Source organism: Palaemon carinicauda, chromosome 5 (assembly GCF_036898095.1).
Source record: "Palaemon carinicauda isolate YSFRI2023 chromosome 5, ASM3689809v2, whole genome shotgun sequence".
NCBI lineage: Eukaryota > Metazoa > Arthropoda > Malacostraca > Decapoda > Palaemonidae > Palaemon > Palaemon carinicauda.
Window position 1 is genome coordinate 72,431,989 of NC_090729.1, and position 13,516 is coordinate 72,445,504.

The 13,516-nt window shown below is 41.5% G+C and overlaps 1 protein-coding gene across 9 annotated transcripts in view; it reads left to right on the forward strand.

Annotated features, from left to right (window-relative positions):
* The window catches only part of LOC137641331 (plasminogen receptor (KT)), a 565,134-nt gene that overhangs the window by 307,819 nt on the left and 243,799 nt on the right, over positions 1-13,516 (forward strand). For all 9 annotated transcript variants that reach the window (XR_011044480.1, XR_011044481.1, XR_011044482.1 and 6 more), the window contains exon 5: positions 3,364-3,485. Coding sequence is in view for 6 of the 9 variants with exons in the window: in XM_068373773.1 (XP_068229874.1) it covers positions 3,364-3,485 (122 nt within the window). In the remaining 3 variants the exon portion in view is untranslated. The remainder of the gene's footprint in view (positions 1-3,363; positions 3,486-13,516) is intronic.

Below are 13,516 nucleotides of genomic sequence, written 5' to 3' on the forward strand. Positions count from 1 at the left end.
AAAATTGGGTCTGTTTACATGTATATGCGGTATCTGGCCGATAGTTGGCGCTGGTGGGCACACCCGCAACCTTCATAGCGATCGCTCGCGAGTTTTTGTGTGTGTTTTCTGTCGAGCCGCTGGAGCAGCAGCTATTATATATTCGCCGGGTAAGTATATTCAAAAATTTATTTTATAATTAAAATATCATATATATATATATATATATATATATATATATATATATATATATATATATATATATATATATATATATATATATATATATATATATATATATATGTGTGTGTGTGTGTGTGTGTGTGTGTGTGTGTGTGTGTGATTCAGTATTTGCAGTGGATATTCGAAACGTCATGAGATAAAACAGAATGATATATGGAAACTCGATTTGTAAAATATTAATGCTTTCACTAGCAAAAACACCCCGTTGCTGTCTTTGATTCACTAAGGTCGGAGAGGGCTCCGCCCATTTCCTAGTAGTAGTAGGAAGTGCAACACCTTGTCTGTTTTGTCACGAGAACACTAGAGACATCTGACGAAAGATTTCCCCAGAGTGTCGGCGTTCTTTTGATTCTAACTGTACATCAACGGTCAATGTATGCCATGTGTAAGTGAAGCTAGATTTTTAGGGTTGATCTATGATTATAGGCTTACATGGGTTCCTTACTTGAAAGCCTTAAAAGTAAAGTGTCTTGAGGCTCTGAATCTTTTAAAAGTTTTGTCCCATACATCATGGGACCAGACTGTAAAACTTAAAATTTCTCAAGTCTTTAATTTTTTTTCAAAAATTAGTTAGGGGTGTGAAATACACTCCTCAGTTACCCCAAGACGGTTAGAAGTTTTAGATACTATGCACCATGCTGGTATCAGATTGTCCACAGGAGCCTTCAGAACTTTGCCAACCCCAAGCCCCCTTGTTGACTCTAGAGAATTACCTTGAGACCTTTACCAGAATTCTTCTATTGTTCGGTATTGGTTTAGGTTGCAAAGACTTCCTAATTATTTAGCCTGTCAGACTGCAAACCATTTAATGCATTCCAGATATTTTTCATTGCACCCAAAATCTCGTCAACCTTATGGCTTCCGGGTTTAGATATAGGTAGAAATAATGTGCTCGCATGTAGGATATCATCAACCCCTCCATGTACATTACCTGATATATCTTTTTATGAATATTTTATTAGTATACAAAAGAACATGACTGACTACGAAGCCAGGTTGCTCTTTATGGAACATGTTGAAAAACATAGGGAATCGCCTTTATGTATACTGATGGCTCCAAATCTGATGCTGGTGTTGGATTTGGAGTATATAGTAGTGCTTTTAAATGTAGAGGTGCACTTCCTCTAGTATCCTCTATACTTACTGGCGAACTATATGGCATACTAACTGCTATTGAGAAAATAGCGTTACAAGATGAAGATAATTTTAAAATTTTTAGTGATGCAAAACGTGCCCTACAAGCTTTAGAAGTTTTTAATTTTGATAATCATTTAGTTTTTAAGATTTTAAAGTGGTTTTTAATCATTGGTATGAAAGGTATAACAGTTAGATTTTGCTGGGTACGGGACACAAGGTGTGTGTGGAAATGAAAAGGCAGATTCACTGGCAAAGAGTGCTGCAGCCTAGTTGCTACCAAGAAGGTATCCCATTCCCAGTAAAGATTTTTTACCTACAATTAATGATTTTATTTATAATAATTGGCAACAGCATTTGGATAGTTTACTTGAAAGTAAGATGAGTGAAGTAAGTATTGTTATATTTCTTTAGAGGTACTGTATAATGGGATGCCCCGAAAGTGGGAGACTACTCTTTGTAGTCTCTGCATTTGTCACCGGATGACACGAGTTTTTTCTGGCTGGCCAACATCAATCATATTGCGATGACTGTTTGGTACCATTGACAGTGAGGCATTTGTTGACTGAATGCCCCATATGTAGTAGCGAAAGAAATAGATATCTGTTTGAGGCTCAAGGTGAGGATGGCAGGTTCATCCTTGCCAAGATTCTTGGACATGATGTATCCTACCATGCTAGTGGTGTTTTTAGCCTTATTTCAGAAGCAGGTCTTCTGAAAGATATTTAAATTTCAAAATGACATCTTTGTTTTTATGGTTTCAATTGAATATTCCTTTTATTTTTTCTTATTTACAATAAACAATATCGGCGTTAATGACCTTAGATGTCAGGAGTACAGAAAACCTCAAATCAATCGATTAATCAATCACCAATCACAATTTTCATATCTCTCATTGGGATTTCATCTATTACTCTCTGCAATTTTTCATAATATTCATCTTTCCTTTCTTCTGGGGAATCATTTGTTGGTGCATAGCAAACTATAATTTAAAACTATTTACAGTTCTCCACTCAGGTAATGCCCTTTCTGCTATTGGTGTCATCATCATTCCTACCCTTTTTTCTTCCAACTCCATTTGTTCTTCCTGAATAGATATATACTGTATATTGTCTTGGTCTAAGGTTTCCTCATCAATCCCCTTACAATGTGTTTCATTTAGGGCCAAGCTTTCCAAAGTATATTTCATAAATTACTTTTCCACTTTCTTTAACTTTCCAATCTGATTCCAGGTTCTAACATTCCAATTACCAATTTTCAATTTTTCTTTGATATTTATAAGCTGGGAGATTCTTAGCACCCTACTGCGCCCGAGACTAAAGGTCATTCTGTCGTCTTCGCTGCCCTGTGACTGACTAAATCCATTGAGGATTCATTAGCTATATTCATCAAAGGATATCCAGTTCCTTGTGGTGCACAGTACCTATCAACTAAGGAAAGCGACCCCTGCCTGTCCATACTAATTCCATTAAAATCATCTGCCAGGTATCAAGTGTAGAAGCCTAAGAGACAACTTGTCTCCCTCCTTAAAGTCACCTTGTTGGCTGTGACTTCATCGAGATTTAAGGAGCTTATCCTCCACACCCAAAGTTCTTGTTACTCCTCCAGGTTCTCATCTGCTTTTATAACCGTTGGCAAACACGGATTGGTAAGATATACATCCTAGCAAATCAAATCTAATACATTGTTAAACCTCTCACATAAATGTTCCACTACAAATCTAATTTAAATCCCTTCTCTTTTGTTTAAATCATTCATTCGTCCCGTATCGATCTTCTTGTCATCTTTTTGCATTGTTTATTTACAAAAGAGAAATATTTGATAGACAACACTACACAATAGTTTTCCCATCAAATCTAAATATTTCATGCTTTTATAGTGGTCTGTAGTGTTTATTTATTTGAATAAAACCTTATATATCTAAGGGACAACCTACTACAAATTGTGTTTGCTAACTTCAAAAACTTTAGTCCAGATATTTTATTCACAAATGTTTTCTAATTTCAGTGGAAGCTGAAAACATCATATTGTTTGAACGGGATCTTGTATCCATTCCAATGGGGGTGCCAACGCCATCGTCTATTGATGAGGCAAGAGAGAGGCAAGAGGAGAGCAAACGTCTCAACAAGGTTCATGAAGTGTTCATTTAAGAGTTTTTAATTTTTTAGTTTTTTGCTTACTAAAAACTTAACCAGGCCAGGGCTTTTACAGAGCTATTTCTTTTGCTAGTCGTTTCGTCCTTCGACAATGCCAGTCGTTACATTTACTAGTCATGAGCTAACTTGTGTTCCCCCGCTTTTGAATATCTGCCGGAATTAGCAGTCACATTTACGGGTGATTTCCCTCTTCTCCCCCTCAAAACGATATTTTGTTTGGTGACAGTAATAACCTTAATCTTAAGTTTTAGAATTTATTTTTAGTGATATGACCTTTTTTCTCTTTGCTTGAAATTCTGTATAGAATAAGAAGTGGGACAATGGCAAGCCCGCTAATTTTAACCTAAATTTGTATGTATCTTGTAATGTTTTCATTAGGTTTTTTTTCCATATTGTAAACATTGTTACAAGATATGGGCAGAAACACTGAGAAGCAAAAAAGCAAGAGATTATCGGTTATACAGTATATTTCGAGATATCTGAACATGCATTGGAGAGGTATTTCTCTTCGATGACATTGATCTTTTGAACATATGCTTTAGAGCTGGAAAGCCTTACAGTAATTCTATTATCTCATTACTTGAGCCAAAAAATTATCTTCTTACTGTATAGTGTATACCATATTTTTTTTATGGTAAGGCAGTTCATTATTTACGCATTTAACTAGTTACAAATATTGCAGAATAGATTCTAAGATAATGCTTACAATTAAGAGGTTTACCATTCATCTACTGCTGCCTTCACATATTTTTTTTTTTTTTTTTTGTGAAATTTGATTGATTGTATATGCAGAAGGGAATTGATATTTATTGCTTAAACTAACCGCTTCTGTTTGTTGTAAGCTTTGATTTCCTACTTTAATCTTTCTTTTAGCTTTGATTTTTTACTGTGATGCTGTACATCATATATTAGTAAATGCTACTGATTTGATTACTTAAATACACCAAGTTGATTTATTAGGAATTATAATTTCTTTTTACAAATGGTAAATTTTTATTCTTCACTATTTTAAAATGTAATATTTTAGAAGTGTTATTTTACTGTATGAAGCCTTTAAGAAAGTGGTTTCCAAGTTTTAATTTTAATTTTCGGGTGTTTGCAAATGAAAAAAGTAAGCAGATAAATTATTTGAAAGTAGGACAAGTTTTTGACTGTCCAGCTCATTTTAAGTTATGAAGGTGATAAGTGAGCGTTAGGTAAAATGGACTTCATGATTTTTGTCATGGTTATTTTTATTAGGTGTAAAGAAAATTATTCTTTACATATTAAAGAACGGTCTCCTGATTTGATTTTTTTTCCAGCTGCTTTGGAGTGTCGTTTTTTTTTTTTTTTTATATTTTGGCCGCAGCAGTCCATATTGTGCTTTTTTAAAGCACTTTATTTGCTAATTTTGTGCTTATTTAGTAGTTTTGAACATAACTGGTCAAGGAACAAAAATGCACTGAAGTTGATTTCTGGAGATTGTTTGATAACCATGAAGAGTAGTTGATGGAATAAGTAACAGACCTTTTAATGTTTCTTTATCTGTACTGCCCCTGGTTTTCATGTACTCTCCCTTGTTCTTTTATGTGTCATCGGATGAAATGTGAGAGTCGACTGTTGAGGATCCAAAGTATGGAATCTGCTTTAGTTTTGTGTTGCAATGGGGAAATGATTACAGTATAGTATTTTTGAGCTTGTCCTCTTTCTTATGGGAACTTCATACAAAAAGGAATCAATACTTTACAAATAACTCATTCTTGATATATCACAAAATGTTTATTTACCAGAGGATTGTTTTAATGTTGAACAGAACATTGGCAAAGTCTCTTTTTCTGTATTTTAAGGAGAATAATGTATGTAGTACATATTTTGTGGGATAGGGCCTTGGTAAAAGTGTAGGTAACTGCTGTGTTAGATTTCAGAAAAACCTTTTCAGTCTAACATACAGTACACAAGTAAAGGCCTTACATGTAGAAAAGCACTCAGCTGTAGAAAACTTTGAACTCGAAAAGTAAATTGTTCCGTCACTAAATACAAACCCATTCGCACTTTTTTAGGGAATAGAATTTTGGCGGAACTTGCAGAACACCCATGAGACTTTTAGCAAGGTATAACTACCCCACTGCTAGTTAGCAGGGGGTGGGGGTTTAGCTGGTAGTACTGGCTATCCCGCTTACACACACTTGTGTTGTCTTGTCACATTTGCTTTTGGCTTGGTTGAGAGTGGACGTCATCTCTCTCCACCGCCCAAGTCACTGACTAGCAATTGGACTAATCTTTTCTTTGCTTTTTCATTTCAGGTTGGGAGTGTTTCTTCCAGGTCTTCATGCAGACTTGTCCTGAACCTGAGGGAGGCAAGTGTGGTAGCTTCATGTTTTTGGTCGAGTCAAATTCTCATTCCCTGTGCCTGACCTGCCTAGGATGATCTTGTACTTGGGACGGCACCTGTCACGAATGTAGGGAGTGGTCATTCTTTCAGTGGAAGAGGTTTAGTAGAATGCAGAAGGAGAAGTTGAAGAGTGATTCTCTTTCGGGGTCATCCTCAAAGTTGAGATCCTCCTTCCACTCCTGGATCTCTGCCCGAAGCTCCATCTCATTTGGTCTCCCCTGAGAAATGATCGAGCAGGAGCGGTGATCCTTTACCCTGGGACAACCCTTAGGTTTTAAAGACACCGATGCTTCCCTAGTGAAGCGGCGGCGCCCTTCTCCAGAGAGGAGTCTTTTTCTGTTGATGGTCTTTTGAAGTTGTGGCCTTCCTTGGGTATCGCTGATTCTCCGTTGAAGGAAGGTCTGTTTGAGCTGTTGCAATTGTGAGCAGAGAGGAAACACACATCGGCTTCCTCAGAGGTTGACCTTGGTCCTCCTAAGGGCTCCGAAAGTTTTGTACTGGAGGAGTCTCTAGCGTTGGTGCCCAATGCAGTCTCCCAAGCTCCATCACCAACTTCTCTGAGTAGGCTAGATTGCCTGATGCCGTTCCAGCTCAGTGTGCTAACGACGGCACTCCCCCTTGTTCTGAATTCACTCAGCTGGCGGAGGGTGGGCAAAGTCTAAGGCTTGTTCCTGTTGCTCACGAGGGACAACTTTCCTGTACGCGTGTTAGGTTCTCCCCATAGTGGTCTCCGCCACGCGGGGCTATGAAAAGACGCCTGGTTTTGCCCATGCCTTTCTTTAACCCCTCGAAGTGTTGCTCATCAGATCGTGAGCAAGAGGTAGCTCATCCCCAGTGGGTTTGACGCGTCCATTATCCATCTTTTTACCCTCTCCCTGCAGATTCACCTCTCCCAGTTCCTACCTTGGAGTCTCCTAGGAGTCTCGTCACACTTGTGAGGGAGTCCTGACGAGTGATGCTGCTATATCACTTTTACTTGAGTGCGCTGCGTGCGACCAGAGACATCTTGCCAACATCAACCAGTGCTCGCCACCCCCATCTCGCAGTGCCGACAGCAGGAATTTCCAGACCGCCGACGCGATCTGGAGTAATTGCTTAGGTGGCAGACAGCAGACTCATCTAGACTCCACAGCAGTCCAGCTCTTGACCAGTTCCTAGCATGCAACCAGTCTCCAGGCACATCCAGGCTCCAGGGTGCGACCAGGTCTCCACCACATGACCAGGCTCCAGCGCTCATTCAGGTTCCAGTTCACAAGCGTCCGCCAACTTGTATTAACGCTTCAGCTCGTGATGTTCATTCATTGCGTGGCCATCTCCCATCGTGTGATCACCCTCTATCTCATGATCGCCCTTCCACTCATGATCGTGACATCTCATCAGCTCAGCATTCTACTTCAGCACTCGATCTTCATACCGCTCGTGAGAGCACATCAACTCGTGATCATCCGGCAACTCGCTGCATAGTAGCGCGCCATCCCAGGAACATCTTTCCTCACACGATCTTAAAGCGGCATGTGACCACGTAACAGTGCATAGGAACGCAACAGGCCGCGGTGTCAAGCGATCACCAGGAGCGCCATCCTTGAAGACAAGAACATTCACGATCTTCAACCCACTCTACCATTACAGAGCACGACAGTATGCCAGTACATATTTAAGCAGGTAAGTATGCAATCTCATCTTTGCAAATGATTAAACCATGGACACCTTGCAGATGGTCCCCGGCTCGTGAACCTCATAGTGAGCTTCCATCTTCCATCTCTGCTTTTAATAAGGACATACCCGGGTTTGCTGAAGTGGTGACAATAGTTTGACTGGCAGTTACCGGCTTTGCACTGACTCACGCAGGTAAGCACCACGTAGCAGCAGCTTCAATCAGAACTCCTTGGCTCCTGCTAAAGACTTCTGGTACCTCAAAGTTCTCATCTCCACCTTCTGACTCAAGGCGCAGGAGTTTCGTTTCGGCCCCACCTCGGGAAAAACAGGCTATGATGATGTTTTCTCCAATTCACTCCAAGGTACTTAACCTTCCAACAGGTTTGGGGACATTGCAGCAGGATTTCTCCTGGCTAGAGATGACTCTCATGAATCCATTTAAGAAGAGGAGAAGACAGAGATAGCCTACGCCTCCTCCATGTGATACCCTCCACACTTGTACAAGCAGGGATTCGAGATCACCAAGGGATATCTCTCTAACCATATCGGTTGTCTCCTATTGAGGTCGCCACATCTAGCCAGCCCGCTCCATCGACAGTGGCAGAGCAGCCTTTGCACGCCTCTACGCCCAAGGATATGTCCGGATCTTCCAGACGTAGGGAGAACACAAGATCCTCCTTGCTTGCAGAGTTTCTTTCTTCTCTTAGGGAGAGAATGGATACCAAGACATTGCCGAAGAACCGCTCCTCGAGGATGGCGGCCCAAGCCAAGGAGAAAGTGCCAAGCTCTTCGGCTTAAACAGCAATGACAATGGCAAAAGAGGTTCTGCAACATCGAGGTACTCCTCTAGACATCATGGTGACGAGAACATCCCAACCCGGGCTCCTATGGGTGAGAGTTTGTGGGTGGATGATGACCAGCATGATTACAAACAGGACGACACTCCTCCCAGGTCAGCTAGTCCGTGGTTTTCATAGACTGAGCAGAAGGAATCCGACCACTTGTTCTGGCAGGTCCTGTCCTGCATGAGAGCTATCAACAGTCAAGACGACCGTTCAGCAGCTCCAGCAAAGGGGAAGGATACTGTGTTGGACCATCTATATGGCACTCAGAGACCCTCCAAGAAACTTTCAGCCTTGCCTCTGGACCCGGCTATATAATCGCTGACTAAAGGTATCTCGTGCCAGAGACTTGCAGGACTTCCCATCACCTTTTCAGCTAATGATGCCCTAAATATTGAGAAGGTTGCAAAGTTTGCCATGTAAGCTACTTCATGGCTCAATCTGTGGCTAGGGTCAGTGGGCCATCTGATCAAGATGTAGGACTGGTCGTAGGAACATACTAGGAAGTCCATGTCAACCATTCTATTATCTGGTGCCAGGAAAGTCGAGTTCCTTGCTCACCAAATGGTTAACTTCTGGCCAAAATTGACCCTGAGATGACAGGACGCAATAATAAAGAGGTTTCATAGGCAAGTTTCTAGGAAAGAAATGACAAAGCTACAAAAATCGGCAATGGAATGACCGTCACTTTTCAGTGCAGAGGACGCTGAAAGGGAAGTAGATTGTTGGAGGAATACGAGTCAGGACTCTCTCCTTCAGAGGGCGATGACCTCAAGATAGTATGGAACAGCTCCTCCACCCAGGAAACCTCCACCATCCAGTCCTCAGGAGTTCAGGCACTCCCAAGTCTTCATCTAAGAATCCTTTTCCTACCCAAGACCAGCCAAAGGGAAGCAGAAACAATAAAGGAGGAAAAGGTAGCGGTCGAGGCCGCTCCCACTAAAGAAGGCAATCCTTCCACTTGTCCACCAGTGGGGGAATATCTGCAATGCCGGTGGTAGAGGTGGCTGTAGCACAGGGCCAAGTCCTGGAATGTTTCTGTAATTCAGTCAGGTTATCACGTCACATTCACTCAATCTCTCCCTCAATTGACAGCATCCAGTTTGGTCGAGCTCCTACAAGAAGGGATCCGTGATGGAGATGGCCTTCATGGCTGAAGTTCAGACCATGTTGGAGAAGAGTACTCTACAAGAGGTCCTAGATGAGTCCTCAGGCTTTTACAGTCAACTCTTTCTTGTAAAGAAGGCTTCTGGAGTTTTGAGACCTGTCATCCACCTTTCCTCCCTGAACAAGTTTGTGCAACAAACTCCGTTCAAGATGGAGATGGCAGACACGGTCAGACAGGCAGTAAGAACACAGAACTTCATTTGCACTCTGGAAATAAAGGATGCATACTTTCCCCAGTCCATCCATCAACAAGGAAGTATTTGAGGATCATCTTCAATCACCGACGATGCAGTTCAAGGTGCTGTTCTTCGGCCTGTTGATAGCACCTAAGGCTTTCACAAAAGTTTTTTCCATGGTGTCAACCTAGGCCCACAGGAATGGCATTCTTCTGTTAAGATACCTAGAGGACTGGCTGATCGTAGCAGACTCGGTGGTGACTCTTCTTCAACACCGCGATGGACTCTTGAGTTAGGTCATGATCTGGAGATTGTGGTAAATCTTGAGAGATCCTCCATGCTACCATCATAGACACAAACCTGCAGAAAGTCTTCCCTTTTGACAACAGGATCCAAAGGCTGAAGAAGGTAGCAAGTCCCTTCTTACAACGTGATGCACTTCCGTCACAGCAGTGGTTACGTCTCATAGGTCACCTATCGTCCCTAAAACGTGTGATATGCAACTATTGGCTATAAATACAATCTGTACAGTGGCAGCTGAAGTCCAGTTGGGTTCAACACGAGGACTCACTGGATTTGCTGGTCCCCATGGGACCTGAGCAGAAGACGGGCCTAAGTCGGTGGGTGACAGACTAGAACCTCCACCAAGAATTGTACCTTCTTTCTCCTCCCACCTGTATTGATGCTCTTTTCTGATGCATCAAAAGAAGGGTGGGCCCATCTGCTACATCATATGGCCTACGGGCTCTGGTTCGAGTCCAAAAGATCTCAGCACATAAACCTTTTGGAAATGGGGGCAGCCTTTTCAGCCCTGCAACAGTTTCATCAGTTCCTGGCTGGTCACTCTGTGGTGTTGGTGAGTGACAACAACACTGTAGTGGCTTAAGTAAACAAGCAAGGCATTACCTTTTTCTCAGTAATCTTGCCATCTAGCAGTGGAAATGCTAGGATAGGCAAAAGACAACTCAGTGTCCCTATTGGCTTGTTTCATTCCTAGCAAGAGGAATGTGCTTGCAGACATCCCGAGCAGAGCACTTCAAATAGTGATCACCAAGTGGTCTTTGAATTATCTAGTAGCCTACAAAGTCCTGATTTTGTGGGGTTCCCTGATGGTGGACCTGTTTGCAATGTCACTGAACAACAAGGCAGGTACCGGATGCCCAGGCTCTCTGGCAAGATGCATTCCAACAACCGTGGGACAACATTGATGTCCACATCTTTCTCCCATTTTGCCTGATGAGAAGGGTGCTCAACAAGGCAAGATCATCCACCAACTTACCAATACCCTCATAGCTCCGCTATGGCATCATGCAGAATGGTTACTAAACCTTCTTCAGCTGCTAACAGAAGTCCTGAGAGAACTCCCTCCACGTCAAGATTTACTAAAACGACCACATGTGAACATCTACACAAAGCCGTAGAGTACCTACGTTTTCACGCCTGGAGGTTATCCTTATGCACATAGCGTTTTTGCAACACGTTGCGAAGAATCTGTCCGGATACCTCAGGGAATTTTTAGCTGCTATGTACCAGGGTAAGAGGACAGTCTTCTATGGTTGGTGTCATGGAAGGGGTATCTCTCCCTCGATGCCACTATTCTAGCAAAAGCAGATTTCCTTGTGTACCTTTGGAGGAAAAGCTCCTCTTCGTCTCAGCAGTGAAAGGTTACCGCTTAACCTTGAGCCTTGCATTTAGATTGAAATGAGTTAATATTCCCTCATCATTGGAATTGTCTTTTCTCATACAAAGTTTTGAGCTTGCCTGTCTTCAGTTGGAATGGGGTTTGTGTCCTTCGATCTCCAAAAGGACCTCCTTACGAATCATTTTGCTAGGCATCAGATCTTCACCTGACCCTAAAGATGGTTTTCCTTCTAGCTTTGGCCTCGGCTAAGAGAGTAAGTGAACTTCATAGTCTTGCCTATGACATCTCCCATTCAAGGGGATGGGGAGAGGTAATGCTTGACTTCATCCCTGAGTTTATCGCCAAGACTCAAAATCTGGGAGAAGCGAATCCTAGATTTGGGCCCTTCCGTATTGAGAGTCCGGATCAACTGCTACTTTGCCCGGTGAGGGCCTTGAGATGTTACCATAAAAGGACTACAGGAGCTCACCCCCGAGTGAAAGTGAAAGGCTCTTTGTCAGCACGGGGACATAGAGACGTTACTTGTGGTGGCTACATAACAAGGGGTTTAAACACTTCAAGCTCCTTGATGGACAAGTAGCAGATGGTAGAGGGTAGAGGTTACCCAGGATTAAGTCTGGGGTGAATGATAAGAATGACCGGCTCCTTCTTTCATTCATTTTCCCCTCCCTTGTGGAACAGCACTTACGATACTATGCAAGCTGGCCTCATCTGTCTGCAAGTAATAACCATTTCCCTTGTCTAACCTGATATAGAAATATATACTTATGTCCCCATTCCCCTTGGTGAGGTAGGATTTGGGAAGCGTCTATGGTATGTTCAAAGATCCTACTACTTCTGAGAATTCTTACCTAGGCAAGTCACACAGCTAGTATCACACAATCACATAAATTGCTCAGATTGCTAAAGTGTGCTATTGCATGGAGTTTCAGTGAGGTGTCAGGGTTTTTCTCATTTATGCATGCGTAGCACGGTGTTAAACCCTGGGTCAAAAACCAGCCAGTTAGTTAGGACTTCCACCCACCTTACGGGTGTCTTCCCTAATAAGAAGTGAAAGAGTTTGGTAGTGGTGGAACAAATTACATAGTAATTTGTATTTTTCCCAATGATACAAACCTTGAGCATTTTATTCAAATTTGGCCCGCCATCACCTATCCCTCTGCAAGTCCTGCCTGCAATCAAAAGTGATGAGACAACACAGGTGTGTGTGTGTGTTTGTGAGCGGGGTAGCCGATACTACCCCCTATCCCTCGCTAACTAGCGGTGGGTTAGTTACGCCTTGCTAAAAGTCTTATGGGTAGTCATCCAGCTTTACCAAAAGTATACTCCCTAACAAAGAGCTCAAAGTTTGTATCGTTAGGAAAAATACAAATTACTTTAAATTTATTATATTTTGGAGAGAGTTTTTGAGGAAAGGAAAAGATTTTCTTATTCATGTTTTGAAAAGCTTTTTAAGGCTGCCATGGATTTGTTTGATTTCTAACAAAATGATACTAGTAATATAGCAGACACTATTGCAAGTAGTTGGTTGTGAGATTTCTAATTTATATTTCATTAAGGTTGAATAATTCAACAGAACATCATTATAAAGTAGCTTATAGATAGATTACTGTGTCCAATTTCTAATGTTTCATGGGACTGTGACACAAGGCTTTTGTTTCTCTGTGAAGAAGAAAAAATAAGTTAGGTACAAAATCACAGAAAGGAAAATAGAAAAATTTAAGAGTAGAAGAGATAAGAGCAAAGGAAATGGTGTAAAGAGTACTAAATAATGCCCTCATAGTGCCACATGAGCATTCATGTAATCACCCCCTTCTGGGAATTACCCAGCATAGTGCAATATGCTTACAGTATCATAACACATTACTTAATAGAATGAAGTAAGAAAGGTTCTCAGTCAACTGCAATAATTTAACTATGATAGTTGGTAATGTGCCTTAATATGCAATAATGTGGATTAAAAACAGGTTTAAATTTCTAAAGGCATTTAAGGAAAATAAAAATTGGTTACCGTTCAAATGAGGTCAAAAAATTTTGACTCTTCAATATTGAATAAGAAATAAGGTAGTGTGCCTCATCCTTTTGTTAGGGTATTTAAGGGAATGGGTCAAACACGGGTTTCAGTTAGTCTTAAAATACTTACTGCCACA